At 43.6% G+C, this 14595-nt stretch overlaps 1 protein-coding gene across 25 annotated transcripts in view; it reads left to right on the top strand.

Annotated features, from left to right (window-relative positions):
• The window catches only part of HDAC4 (histone deacetylase 4), a 228949-nt gene that overhangs the window by 111764 nt on the left and 102590 nt on the right, over positions 1-14595 (top strand). For all 25 annotated transcript variants that reach the window (XM_065069250.1, XM_065069252.1, XM_065069248.1 and 22 more), the window contains one exon: positions 6241-6485. In XM_065069250.1, coding sequence (XP_064925322.1) covers positions 6241-6485 — 245 coding nt within the window. The remainder of the gene's footprint in view (positions 1-6240; positions 6486-14595) is intronic.

Raw genomic sequence — 14595 nt, 5'->3', positions numbered from 1 at the left:
GGCAACGCCTGCACGCCGGTAATTAGAAAGCGAACTCATTAGTTAGAAAAGCACCAGGGACAACAGAGTCACTGTAGGAGCTGAAATGCTCGTTTACTGGGGTTTTGCGCAATCTGGCTGTGTCACAGACACGTGGTGGTATGTCTGTCCTTTCTATGCTATTTGGGCTGGCGGGGGGTGCTGCTTTTCTTCCTACAGCCTTGACCAAATGCTCATCCCCAGCGTTATGCAGCAGGTTTGAGGAGGTGGGTGCGATTTCTCCCTTCGAGCCGAAGGGAGTTGCTGAAGAAAGAGGAAGAAGCCGTGCAAATTCAGTGGGAATTTGCTCCGTTTCTCGGGGAAAACGTTGCGTGCACTTCCCATTTGAAGGTGACATTCTATTTAAAATGTGAGGGAGGCAGCTTTCTCTGCTGCTTAAATTAAAAAAAAAAAAAAAAGTCTTTCTGGCAACAGCTTTTGATTAAAAAAATAAGTTTGAGGAATATTTTCAAAGTTCACGTGAAGTAAAGGTTATGTTGAAACAAGATTTGAATTTAAACCTTTGCTTCAAATATCCCATGTCAGTCTCATACTGAAATTTTGGCTTAATGTACATTTCAGTGTGTTTTCAGGACTGAGTCCTCTGTATTTTAGTCCTTTAAGGACTTTAAGGACTTTAAGGACTTTAGTCCTTTAAGGACTAAAATGAAAATGCAGCATCAGAGAAGAGGGAGAAAAATACAGCTATTACTGCTAGTTTTATTTAAATAAAGTAATATTTAAATAGCATCACCTTCCCCTAATCCCATCTAAAATACTCAGTACTTGTAGAGAAGTTATTTGCCATTCTGGAGCATGGAAAAAACTCAACGTATGACTGATCCGATAATGTGTTTCTCTGCAGCCTTTATGTGAAATGATTTTAATGTCAAACATTTTTTGTAGGAAATGCACACTTGCTTTCAGGTTTGCACTTATAAGTTTATTTACAGCAAGTGTGTTTAACAACTTAAATGTATTTAAGATGACTTCTACTCAGTGGTGTTACGGGCAGGCTGCGAGATGTCGAGTTTACAGTCTCAACCACGAGGCCGCTCTGCGCCGGCAATCGATGGGGATTAGAATGCTTTAGGTCTTAATTAAGGTACAACATGCAGGCAGTGTTTGATGCGTTGCCTTGAGGGCAAAAACCAGCAGAGTGTTTCTAACTTGGTATAAAAATAATGGTAACGTGACTGTGGAAAAAAAAAATCCCTACGTGCCTAGGTTTAAAAAAAAAAAAAGATATATATATATAAATATATTTATATATAAATTTCCTCCTGTTTCTCCTTCTGTTCCTACGGGGAAGGAAACTGCAGGCAGAACATGAGATAGTTTATTATTCATAATCGCGATCTTGTCTTCTAATTCATGGGTTTGGCATTTCTCATTAAAACTCTGAATATAGTCTTTGTGCTTCTGCTAACGTCATGAATCTGATTGTATTAATATGTTCTCAAGGCAGAACCTATAAAAGCAATTTTCTAGTCTACCATAAAATATTCATAAGAATACAGGCTTTTTTGTGTTGGTGATGTGTTCATTAAGCAGAGAAGGTTTTATTGTTTTCGGGAGGGCTCTGTAGGTCAGAAGCACTCGCCGCTTCTGTCGGGAACTCATGGCATTTGAAATAGGGAGGGCTTTTTTTGAGACTGAAATAGTAAAAGTCGGGGATGACGCAGCCTCTGCCGAGGCTCTGAATGGGGATTGTGGTCGCGGTCTCTGCAGCTGGCGCCCTGCGTTGGGTGTTTTGGGGGGGACGAGTCCTTTTGGGTGGGAAATGGGATGTTTGTCAAGTTTTCTCGGGACCGTTATCCAACACGGTGCGCGTTAAGGCTCTTATTAGGGAGTAGAGCAGGAGTCGTGTATCACAAGACACAATCACAAGTAGTAGCGATCGCAGACACCGGTGTAAACCTTCTGGCTGAAATTCGATTTATTTTAACATGCTGGAAGCTTTTGCATTCTGCTTTTAGGAAGCGCAGTGTTTGGATCATAAAGGTGGATATAGGAAAACACACACGGATTTCAAAGCAAATTGTGCTTAGCCTAAATAGCGTTGACAAATTTGGCGAGCTGTATCAAAGATAAACAGATTTACATGAAGACTGGGAGTGAGTAACTGCTGCCTCTGTGTTAGTAACGCTGACCTTTAGTCCACATGTATAAAAGATGGGAGATGTTATTTCCAGGTGCTCAGAAATCTTTGGCTGGACATAAAAATAGTCAATGCATTTAAAAGGCTTGTGATTCACGGAGCCTGCCGCACTGCTTGGTTTACTGACTCATTGGGTTTGATCCTCTAGGATTAACTGTTTCAAGCTCTCCTGGAGCCTTGGGGGACTATAAAGTTGCATTAAATCGTACTTAAGATTATCTTTGGGGAGTTTTGGAGCTCTGGGCTATTTCTCCATAAATTTAGGAGGAGGAAGTAATAGGAGAGCTCATGTCCACTTGCCTGGACTTCATTTCCATGTGGATCCCGTGCGTTGCTGATGATCAGGTGTGTCTGCGTCCATACATTGGAGTGATCACTGCAGGTTTGATTCAGTGGGGTATGACCGAGCGAGTCATACAGTTCTGTTTTGGCTTCTTTTAAAGGTGGATCTAATGCACATTGGAAAGCTGCTGCCCCTGGTAAAATGGTGCATCAGCCTGTGGAGCTCCCCTGGATTTGCCACCTGATAAAACTGCTGCTATTCCAGGAATAATCACTGTTCATCTTTTGTAATATACAGTAATTACATTAGTAATACTAAGGATATAATATCCACATGCAGATGGCTGCATTGGATTTTTGATAGCCATGGTGCATCACCTTCTCGAAGGGGGATTGTTTCGGGGGGTTTCTTTTAGATTTTGACCATATAGCTGCAAACATCTACATTGCAGCATTATTATTATCATTATCATTATCATTATCATTATTATTCCTCTCCCCAGTTTCCTTAAAGATCCAACATAGTATCGGGATTTTTGCTGGCATGGAAAATTTACTCTTGTAAATTTGCCCTTGTAAATTACTCTTTACCTTTTCTAGGACACATGACAGTTTTCCACAGTCATTGGGACACACAGGTCGCACTTCTTGCCCCATCCACTGCACTGTTGGGGCGGGTACTGTATAGATATAGGGCTGTTATGGGATTGCCTGAGCTTAAGCAGTGCCAGAGGAATCCAAACCTTTCTGAAACGCTGAAACCCTGGCAAAGCTGGATCTAATTTAAAGCATCGCATCTGAGATGAGAAGTTTCTGAAGCAGTAGTCCGTGAAACGAGATATCCTCCGCAGGGCTGGCTTCGAGCTGTCAGCTCCTGCTCGCGTGCGGGGAAAAGGGATGAAGGGTTTTATTTCTGTGCAAGCAGTTGCCATAGGGTTGCTCGGTGGGCAGGAATGGGAAGGGGTGACCACGGGACTGGCCACGCAGGAGAGCATTGGCCGTTCCCGAGGAGGGTTTGGGAAGAGGCAGAGATGAGTTTGAATGGTTATCTATAGGTGACAGCCTATAGAGCAAGGAATCCTGGCTCTCGTCCTGTGTGGGAGAGAGGGGAGCAGGGAAAAGGCCACAGGAAGGAAAACAATAGGGAAGCAGAGGGAAGAGCTTGTGGGTTGAAAAAGAGCGATACTTCCAGTAATGTGACCTTTCACAAAAAAAGTTTCCATCCTCCCCGGCACAAGCTCTCTTTTTTGCATCCTTATTTTCAAATAAAAGCAATGGTGTATATATATATATATATATATATATATATTGTTTTACTGCGCTTTCTACTTCCTGCACTACGCTATAGTTCTCTGCTAAACTGTATTTCTCTGCTTTTGAAGAAGTGATGATGTTCTCTCTGAAATTGATCTTGTGCAGACTGGGCAAAATTTCTACATTCATCTCATGGTATGTGACTCTTGGGTTGGTTTGTTTGTTTGTTTGTTTTTCTCCCTTCAGCTCCAGCAGAACTGGCCTGGCTGTGGTTTTAAACCCGGCAATTTTACTCAACAGCCCCATTTCCAAGGAACTGCTGTCTAGGATGGAGTTCCCTTTCCCGTGGTCCCTATCCCTGCATTGTGACCTTGTCCTTGGCAATGCATTTTGGTTTAGATGAGGCCACCTTAGAAAACACTGAGATTTTTCTAAGTTACTCCACTTTTTATTTTTTTTTTGCTGCGCCTTTGTGCTTCATTAGGCTTCAGATTTTACCAGCATCAACTTCTTATGCATCAGTTACTGGCAAAAATAAATAAATGGATAGCATTTGGGGAAAACCCTATTAAAACTCTTTCTCCGGGATTGATGATACTAATGTCCTGATGGAGTTTGTAACGTTACACGTGGCTTTTTGCCAGGGATCGCTGTGGCAGGGGCTTGTGTGACCAGGGCTGTGTGCCACGTTCAGCACAGGGTCCTCATTTATTTCTACCACTTTACAGTTGATTTCAGGTGACCTCTGAGGACAGGCTGCTTGGAAGAACACAGCTGTGCTTCTGTCTCGCATCCTTGAGGAGGTGGCTGAAATCAGACCTATGGTTTAATGATCACGCTTGAAGTGAAATCCGAGTTGAATTTTGTGTAAGATGAAAGTTCCTCTTCAAGTAGTGTTTCCACAGGCAACGTGACAGGTGGTGAAAGCTAGCGGGCTGTCTTAGTTAAACTTTTCCTTAAGCCTTTTGCAGTTCCTAAATATTTTCTATGCTTTTTCCTTTTGAATTGGAGTTTGTTTGAGCAGCTAGCTCATTTGCAGACGGTGAGAAATTAGCTTTTGTGTAGTAAAACTTCCTTTACTCTTCCTTTGGAAGGTTGTCTGTACTGCTGGGACTGGCCTTGTGGTGGCTTGTACCAATGGTTTTGTAGCAGGAGGGCATCCCTACCCCTCAGATCTCATAGCCCTGTGGACTCCCCAGCAAACCCAGGTCACCCTTTGACTTGGGACACGTGTCCTTGCAAACGTGCGACTGATCCAGCCTCGGTGATGCTGCTACTGATCCCTCCCAACCTTGCACAAACACATTTTAAATGTTGAAAAACACTGCTTACAATTAACACCCCAACCAAGGAAAACAAACTCAGAAACAACTTTATTTTCCAACTTCGTTGAAGCTGTGTTTCTGAAGGTTTGGCCTCTTATTTTACAGATCATGTTCATTGAAAGGTATCAGAAGAGTTATTGACTGATTGCCTTGGAGACTGAGGCGTTAAACGTGGCAAACATACCGAGTACATGTGAAACGCAGACCTGTCATTCAGGTGGAATTTAGAAATTTTTAGTCATTCGTGGGGTGGCAGTGTTTTTTTTAGCAGAAACAGCTGAGTTCAGTTATTGCAAAGGTATTTTTTTGTAGATGTCTCTTGCTGCTGTTTGTTATGACAAACCTGTTGTCCTCAGGGAGATGCTTTTTGTGTAAGCAAAGAGTTACTACACAGATAATCAAGGTGATAGCTTTCCTTTATTTCTTCTCTTAGCATACATCTCTTGCAGTGAAGCTGAGTTATGTGTCCTCTTGGTACACATTACTGTTCTCTACCTTACTCTTGGCTGTGCTTAGGGTTTGTCCCACTTGGAGTCCGAATGACAGAGGCAAGTCTTGGCATGGTCACCCTTAGGGCACTTGTTCCCTATCACTGCAGTGTCCCCGCGACACCTGCGAGACGCATTTGCACCTTTCTGGTGGTTGTAATGAGTAATTCTAGTCTATTATCAAAGCACTTAACAATTTTTCGTAGATACTTTGCTACCCATTTGCTAGTGGCTAAGCTCCTTGTAAAGTATACAGCACACAGTGTTTCTCTGCATAAGTTTTTTAAAGTGGGAGCCTCGTGTTCCTGTCCATAGGAGTCCGGCAGTTGATCCATCGTAATTCAAGATTGATCCTTTCTGTGGAGTCTTAGATTAGTCTTTATCCTTCTCATTTCAAGTGATGCTAGAAGAGAGGAATGGAGGCTTATGTTTTGCATACCCAGATGTGGAATGGGTATCAAGAAGGGTCATGCGCAATGTGTCCAAGTCTTTGCTTTTAGAAAACACGTATTTGTAGAAGGTGGTAGTTCAAGGAAAACTGCTTGAACTCTGTAGTGCATTTTGCAATTAATAAATGCTGCGAGTTTTAAGGTGCTGTTCCTGATTCAGTTCGTGCATCATCAGGTCTTTGCTGGTGGACACTGTATAAAAACTAGATCCCTGTGTGAACGAGGTACACGTTAATCTCTACTGCTGTGTTTTCACCTTGCAGTTGATGTGACCACAGCACTGCCCTTGCAAGTTGCACCGACTTCAGTCCCAATGGACCTGCGCTTGGACCACCAGTTTCCCATGCCCGTGACGGAGCCAACACTGCGGGAGCAGCAGCTGCAGCAGGAGCTCCTGGCACTGAAGCAGAAGCAGCAGATCCAGAGACAGATCCTCATCGCCGAGTTCCAGCGGCAGCACGAGCAGCTTTCCCGGCAGCACGAGGCCCAGCTGCATGAGCACATCAAAGTAAGTGATGCGCTGGGTGGCGCTCGAAAGCGTCCCCTCACCAGGAGCAGATCGCAGAATCGCAGAACGTCAGGGACTGGAAGGTGCCTCAATAGCTCATCCAGTCCAATACGCTCGCCGGAGCAGAAACACCCAGATGAGGTTACACAGGAAGGTGTCCAGGCGGGTTTGAACGTCTCCAGAGTAGGAGACTCCACAACCCCCCTGGGCAGCCTGGTCCAGGCTCTGGCACCCTCACTGAGAAGAAGTTTCTTCTCATATTTAAGTGGAACCTTTTGTGTTCCAGTTTGAACCCATTACCCCTTGTCCTATCATTGATTGTCACCGAGAAGAGCCTGGCTCCACCCTCCTGACACTCACCCTTCATATATTTGTAAAAATTAATAAGGTCACCCCTCAGTCTCCTCTGCTCCAAGCTCCAGAGCCCCAGCTCCCTCAGCCTTTCCTCATAAGGGGGATGCTCCACTACCTTAATCATCTTTGTTGCCCTACGCTGGACTCTCTCCAGCAGTTCCCTGTCCTTCTTGAACTGAGGGGCCACAACTGGACACAATATTCCAGGTGTGGTCTCCCCAGGGCGGAGTAGAAGGGCAGGAGAACCTCTGTGACCTACTGACCACCCCCCTTCTAATCCACCCCAGGTACCATTGGCCTTCCTGGCCACAAGGGCACAGTGCTGGCTCATGGTCATCCTGTTGTCCAGCAGGACCCCCAGGTCCCTTTCCCCTACAGTGCTCTCTAATAGGTCATTCCCCAACTTATACTGGAACCTGGGGTTGTTTCTGCACAGATGCAAGACTCTACACTTCCCCCTTGTTATATTTCATCATATTTTTCCCCTGATGCGCCAAGTAGTTTATTTTGGGGGTGGAGATACGGTGCTGGGTGTGGTAACCCCTGCTTAGAGAGTGATCTTTGTAAAGGGATGCAAGCACCAAAATTAAAAGGGGAATAACATGGAGGAGAGGAAGCCAGGTAAGCTGGTGTCACATTAATCCTCATCCACCCATCTGTGTATATTGAGAAGTCCCGTGCCCCGCTGCCAACTGGTGGCTTGTAAGACCTACATCTGGATTTGGAAAACTTACCTAGCCTAATTTCAGTAGAATTTAACCTAAAAGGAGGGCTTTTAGGCTACCTTTTTCTAATATCACATATTTGGGAGTCAGATGGCATTTAAACTGCTCGCTTGGACGTATGTTGGCAGCATCAGATGCCAACCAAACCTTGGGTCCTTGTTGTCTCTGCGTGAATAGGGAACGCAGATGCAGCGGGTGCAGGTAGGTCGGCACATGGTGAGATTTTTCAGAATCGCACGGTGTAAGTTGAGCACCGACCGGGCGCTTTGTTGCACGGGAAGGAGAGGAAACGTACCGCACGGTGTAAGTAGGAGGTATAGTTTAGAAGATGGCTGTTGCATAGTGAAAACGTTAGACATTATATAAATATTTCACGGTGATAGACTATTGCTATGGTAACATAAGCTTTCAGAATTGCTAATATGCTCTCTTTTCAAAGGGGGATTAGCGCTGCACATGGTAAATAGCGTTAATGTAATATTAAAAAGCAACCTCAATTCAACCTTATATAACTTTCATTTTAATACAAAATACATGTCAGAGTGGGGAAGATGGGATTAAAAGTTAATGGTGTATTATTTACAGACTTTTCAAAACAGAGATATGAGCCTGGCTTTGTAAGAACAGGTGCTGTTTTTAGACTGACAGCATCTGTGTCCCTAGTGGGTCCTCTCCTGTGCTCTCTTCAGGACAAATGTGTGGGGAGGTGTATGTGTGCAAATACATTTATGCATACACTCATATGTAAGCATAATAAGTGCATATGTGTATATATGTAGTTATGTGTTTATAAACATGTTTCTATATGTAATGAAGTTCTTCCTCTAATGTATAAGCTTGGCTAGGTGAAAAAATAGGGATTATATAATCCTATATGAAAAAGGATGAACTGCAAGATGATCTCCCATAGTAGTAAGTGTGTCATTGTGCCCGGAATTGCTTTAGAAGTAAAACAGCATATTATTGAAATAAACCCCGTGATATCTCACAAAATAAACCCAAAGCCGTACGCTAATACGTCATTATGATGCACTTTTTTTGGGGGGGAACATACTACCTAAGTTTGTGGTCATAAGTCAGCCCACATTTAGGTGGCTGTTATATTAAACCAGCTTTCAGAAACCGGCAGCTGAGTGAAGTGCAGTGACTGTAGGTGCAGGGAAGCTATTGTTTGGTCCAGATAACTAAAATTTATAACTTTTATGGACTCCGAGCTGTTCAGCTCCTTTATGGCTCCTGAAAAAAGCAAGGAGGATATTAAGGCAAATGAAAGAAGTTGCATCCTGTGTAAGTGAAGCATTAGGGTGTGAACTGTGAAATTTGGAATAGCGTAGTCCCTAAGTGGAGATGCAGAGCATTTATTGAATGAATTCAGGCGTTTTCTTAAAGACAGGCTACTCGAGGTGCATAGTACACATCCCACGTGCACATTTAGACTGAGCCATGCAGTAAATTCTTCAGCTAAAGGTGTTTCATTGCCTGAGTTTACATTATGGTAACGAAGGTAACGATTCCATCACTTTTAGAAACTTCTATTCTCAAGTTTCTTCCTCAGGTAAAGTCTCACTTAGGGTGAGAAAAGGCTTGGGAACTTAAACCTACCTAGATTTTTGTTGGTTAAGATTATATGTGATGACTAGAGTGAGCTTGCAGTGCAACTTACTGCCACGCCAGGTTGGGTTCTTGGGCACCTTCAGTGTCTTCCCTGACACCAGGGTTTTTTTAATTCAGAAAGCAAACTTTTGGCAGCTATTGCAAGGTGATTGTACGTCTCGCAAACTTAGTTCCTTTCCAAAAATTTGGAGCTGCTGCAGTTTGGTTAGAATTTTCTGCATCAGCGCAGCCTCAAAAATGTAATGAAACAAACCGAAAATTAAAACTGCAGACATCAAAGCTCTAAACTTACTCTGATGTCAAACAAAATGGGAGTTCTTTGACTTTCTCCCTGGCACTGGTTACCTTGAAGGTGATCAGGGCCTTCGTTAATCATAATATTAAATACTACAATTGCTTTGTAGGCTATTGCTGCCAAGCAGGAAGAATTTCTGCATCTTACTGTGTCTTGAATATCTAGTACTATCTAGAATAAATCAGTTTGGCTTTTTTCATTACTGCCTAGCATCCACCATTTTAATCAACAAGTGCAAAGCATTTATTTGTGTACCAGAGCAGCAATTTCTGCGCTTTAGCCAGTCTTATGCCTTTTGCTTATAATTCCTGGATTGTAAGCATATTTTGGGATATAGCAGACCAACATCTTCATATAGTTACATATGCAGAGCAAACATTGCATTGGATCCCTCTTTGTCAAGATAAAAGTTAAAAGTATTTTTGAGGCATTTCTTAAGCAGCTCTTCTGTATTTTGGGCAGACATATGTATAGCAGCATTGCTAAGTTAAAACAAGCAGCGTTTTGAAGATTTTAAAGAGCTTACTCATTTTATATGTTAAATCCTTAGCCTGGTACAAGAGGAATCAGATTTTGTTTGTTTTCTTTCTTTTATTACTGTGGTGTCAGTGTGAACAGAGGAGCTGTTCTGACTCAATGTGAATTAAGGGGGGGAATATCTCTCCCTCCCACTCCCCAAACAAAGCACTTCTATAAGAAATTTCCTAAGTTCTTCTTAAGTAAATGAAATTTGGCTTGAAAAATGCTGGCACGTCATTCTTGGTTTTCTATTCAAGTAGATAACTCTTTCCTATTGAAATCTGAAGTTTGGGCATTTTCCAGAACTTGGTTTTATTCCAGCAGCCCAGTTTTAATCATCTGATCTAGTGCGAGAGGAGAAGACGACAGGATGGTCGCGATGCTTCTGCCTGCATGTGCAATTCCTTCACTTGTGTACCCCTGAACAGTCCTTGCTTTCATAGATATTGTATTTTGGAAGAAATGGCCTCCACATAAAGGTGGCAAATTCCAGAAGATTGTGCAATTTGGAGAACCAAACTACGAGTGAAATAGTATTTGTGGAAGTCTAGTGCACTTGGAGCTCAGCGCACGGCGGGAGCGGTATCGTCGCACGCGGGGAGTAATGAGAAAACCCTGACATGTTTAGGGAAAATAAGCCAAACCTTATGAAGACTTCACACCATATGGAAATAGAGAAAACTGTCTTTCACAACTACAGCTCAGCTTTGCAGATTGCCGAGGCTTGACATCCGAAAGCGGCACGGGAAAGGGAGCGGAGCTGGTTGGAGGCAGAGGTGGTGGCTCCTCTCTCCTGTAGCCTCTTACCTTCAGCGAGTTGGATTTTCCACTCAGACATGCCTCACCAGATGCGCGACGATATTTATAGCCTTCAAATCTGCCTTTCTAAACAAAAACAAGGATGGAATAAGGAGTCTGGCACCTGGGCTGTTGTGGTGAGGTGGTAGAAAGCCTCTCCACAGGTCCCTTTGCTTGACCTTTGATTGCGAAGGAATCAGCAGCGAATATTTTCCTTTGTGAGTCACTCATTCCCAGCCAAGATCAGCTGGAAGTTACCAAAAGCTTTTCCGTTTGCCTTTTGGTCAAAGGCCGGAGCGAGATGATTGAGGAGAGGCAGGATCCGTGCTTTGGCAGGACCTGGTGGGTAATGTGGTTTAATCTCTTCCGTCCCCATGCTGCCTGAGCTTGGAGGAGGACTCTTCCCAGCTCTGGCTGTTTTATAGCTAAAGCCAGACACTTATTCAGGATGCTGACGCACGTCAGCGTTAGCACATTACAGCAGACACCAGGACAGTCCTGATGGCCATGGGAGAGCAGCTGAGTCTCACATCTCCTTGAGAACCCGAAATCCTAACCTGGAGGCACGCAAAGGTGTTAGTTCTGTCATGCAATGCTATTCCTGGTTTTCCAGTCGTCTGAGAAAAGAGTATTTGTGTGCATCAGTAGCAGAGGGAGTGCCAGGCTGTGCATGCAGCGTATCCAAGGTGGTCGGAGAACTCATGGGTTTGCACATAAGCAGCAAAGGGAGCTTTGTAACCATGTTCACTGAGGAGTGATTCTAGATATTTTTGTTTTTATCCACACAGTGATTTCCTATGTTAGCAGTATGCTATGCTGCTTAATGGCTTTATGCCAATAAATAAAAATACGTGGAATGTTTTCTGATATTGGCTATATATATATAGTAACGTTCAGATAAAGCCTGAAGAGATGGTTTTGTTAGTTTTTGGTGGTTTCAAATGATGTTTTAGTCACCAGCGTAGCTTCTGAGCCCTGATGGCGAGGTAGTCACACATCCAGGCTGGTAGCCACTCATTTGGATATATGGGGTAAGACTCTGGTCATTCCTTATTTTGGTTTTGGAGGACAGAAATCTTTTGGGGAATCTTCTGGACAGATTTTGCAATGCTGTAAAGACAAAGTAATTTTTTTCCTAAAGATATCTACATTTAAGGCATGTCATGTTGATGGCTGTAGTAGGAAGCCGCTCTTTGCTTTCATTTGGAGCCACCTGCCCTTGGAGCGGCAGGTTTGCTTGCAGGATAGCTCACTGGGCACAAATGATATTGTCCTTCAGTGTAGCCCCTGATAGTGCCTTAGAGCCTCTTTTTGGTGGTGTCAGTTCCTACATAACAGGAAGAAATGGGCTTATTTCAAATCTGCTGATGGGGTTGGTGTCATCTGCTTCTCCCTCGCATCTATGCTGGCTGACACCTTCCCCACACCCCTGGGCTGGGGACGCTGAAGGTGACACCTTGGTTCCTGCAAACCATCCCCTTCCCCCTGTGTCCTGCTCCCGGCTTTGGACTCTGGAAGGACAAACTTCCATTTTACACCCCTGTGGGGATGGAGGGACTCCCTCTGCTCAGATTTGTGCCTTCATTCCTCACAGCCGGCATAATTTTCAAGACAAACTTAAAAAGCCCGGAGATACCAGGCGTCCTCCTCTGTCTGTATTCTGACATGATAGGATTATTCATCTTAGAAAACTGCAGCTGGGTACAGCCAGTGGTAAAAAAACAGACGGCACATTTTGTGCCTTTTTGCTACTTGAATGCATTGTACTGTGCTCTCTTGCTATTTCTAGATGGCTTCCTGTTCTTTTTCAGTGACCTTGCCTCGTTTTTCTGGTACACAGAGCAGACTCCCAAGACCTAGACCTGGATCCTGCAAAACTTCACTTCTGATGGAAGTAACCCTGGGGAAAGCTTTTGCAAGATCAGAGCATTTGCTCTCTTTGAAGGGTGGGGGGTGACTTTCCTTATGCTCAAAGCCAAGATCTTTTCCAAGAAGGATGAAGATAAATCTGCACACAGAAGGCTGGGTATGTCAACAAATCCCTATAGCGGCTTGGGCACCTGTAAGCCTCATCTCTCGGTTGAACATGCAGCAGGCTGGGTTAGTTTGGGCATCTTCCCACTGAGCATTGGTGGTTTCTGGACTGAAATTGGATTGCTCAGCCAGGAAAGCTGTCTGCACTGGGCCTTACATTAAAACTGATAAAAGGAGCATGTTTCCTCTTGGCTTCTTATGAGATGGACCACAGTTTGTCGTATGGAAGGGGCAGAATGAGAACTCCAGATTTTTCCAGCTTTGAGATGCATAAACCAGCGTTTGAGATGCAAAAACCTCAGGCAAAAGTGAAGTCATGGATCTGCTGATGACAGCCAGCCTTGTCCTCCTTGCCCCACTACTCAGGCACTTTGCATTGGGGTTCCCAGCAGAATATGGAGATTTTCTGACCCATCAGCAGTGGGACATAAAATGCCTGTTGCCCCCTGAGCTCTACTGCTCCATGTGGCTTTGGTGAAACCAAGGAAGAGATGTTCACCCAGTTCATTTTCTTGTTACTTTAATCTACTGAAGTTGGACTTAAATTTGGCTGGGTATTCTGAAGGCTGAATGTCTGATTTAAGTGACAGAGTTCACTGGTGGAAACACATGCTCACTTTTTCTGTAGAGTCCAAACAGCTTTTAAAGTGGCTAAATTTGTGTTCTGCCATCCTTTATAGCATGAGTTTGTCTTCCAGTAAAATGTGCATGGTGCACAGTGAGATATATGTGTGTATATATATATATATATATTTTAAAGCTAGAAGCTGTATGGTCTCTATTCAATTTGGAATTTGAAAATAAACAGCAGGAGAAGGAATGTTTTGCATTTCACACCCCTAACTTTTCAACTCCAACTTTATCTTATTTTTGAACTAGACAAAATAGAATGGAACTAGTCGAAGAAAACATGTAGAGAATCAGGGCAGGAGTGAAGAAGTACCCAGGTGAATCCTGCTGTTACGCCAGGAATATTCACCCATTAATATGCACCATCACTGATAAATTAACATTCATAAACTTGTAATTCCTGTTGCTGCCTGTGGTCTCTTAACAAACTTTAGCTGTTGAATGGGAGAATGAAGTTGCATTTAATTACTCTGCCAAGGACTGAAGTCTGATCGCTTATGGTATGATAACATGTAATTTAGCGTTAAACATCCAAGGCTTATTTTACTTGACAGTTTATATGGTTCGTTGATGCACAGAGATCCCCTATTGCCATCCGTGGTCAGATGGATGTTCCCTGCTCATGGTGCAAGATGAATGGATTTGTCCTCCCCTTCAATAATAACCATGTAAAGCACAGCAGAAGTGAGTGCTTTCTCCACCTTTCAAGGGGAAAATGGCAGAAGAAACTAAAGATGCTGGATACTACAGATGGAGCTCACTGTGTTCTATAAAGGCTCTCAGATACTCTGCTTCTGGAGAAAGGGTAAGAACTACACTGGAGTGGCAGCCAGGGAAGAAAAGGCACATACAAATGCATCCCAGCAGTACACCTTTGTAGATAGTCAGGGCTTAGAGGGCCAAAGCTGCTGTGCAAACTTTCAGTCTTTTGGGAGAGGTGAGCAGAAATGGGATGGTAAGGAAATTGCGATACAAAATTATATATCCATATATAAGCTGCCAAACTAATAATGTTGGGATCTTTTCACCTAGAGCTGGCGATGAGGGAATGTAACCATAATTCCCTTTCCTGGAGACATTTGAGCCTCATAAACTTGAACACCAGACGTTCTCAGCAGGACATGTCTAAGCAAGGTCAGTC

This window comes from Columba livia, chromosome 7 (assembly GCF_036013475.1).
Source record: "Columba livia isolate bColLiv1 breed racing homer chromosome 7, bColLiv1.pat.W.v2, whole genome shotgun sequence".
Lineage (NCBI taxonomy): Eukaryota > Metazoa > Chordata > Aves > Columbiformes > Columbidae > Columba > Columba livia.
This window is presented reverse-complemented; position numbering and strand designations above follow the sequence as displayed.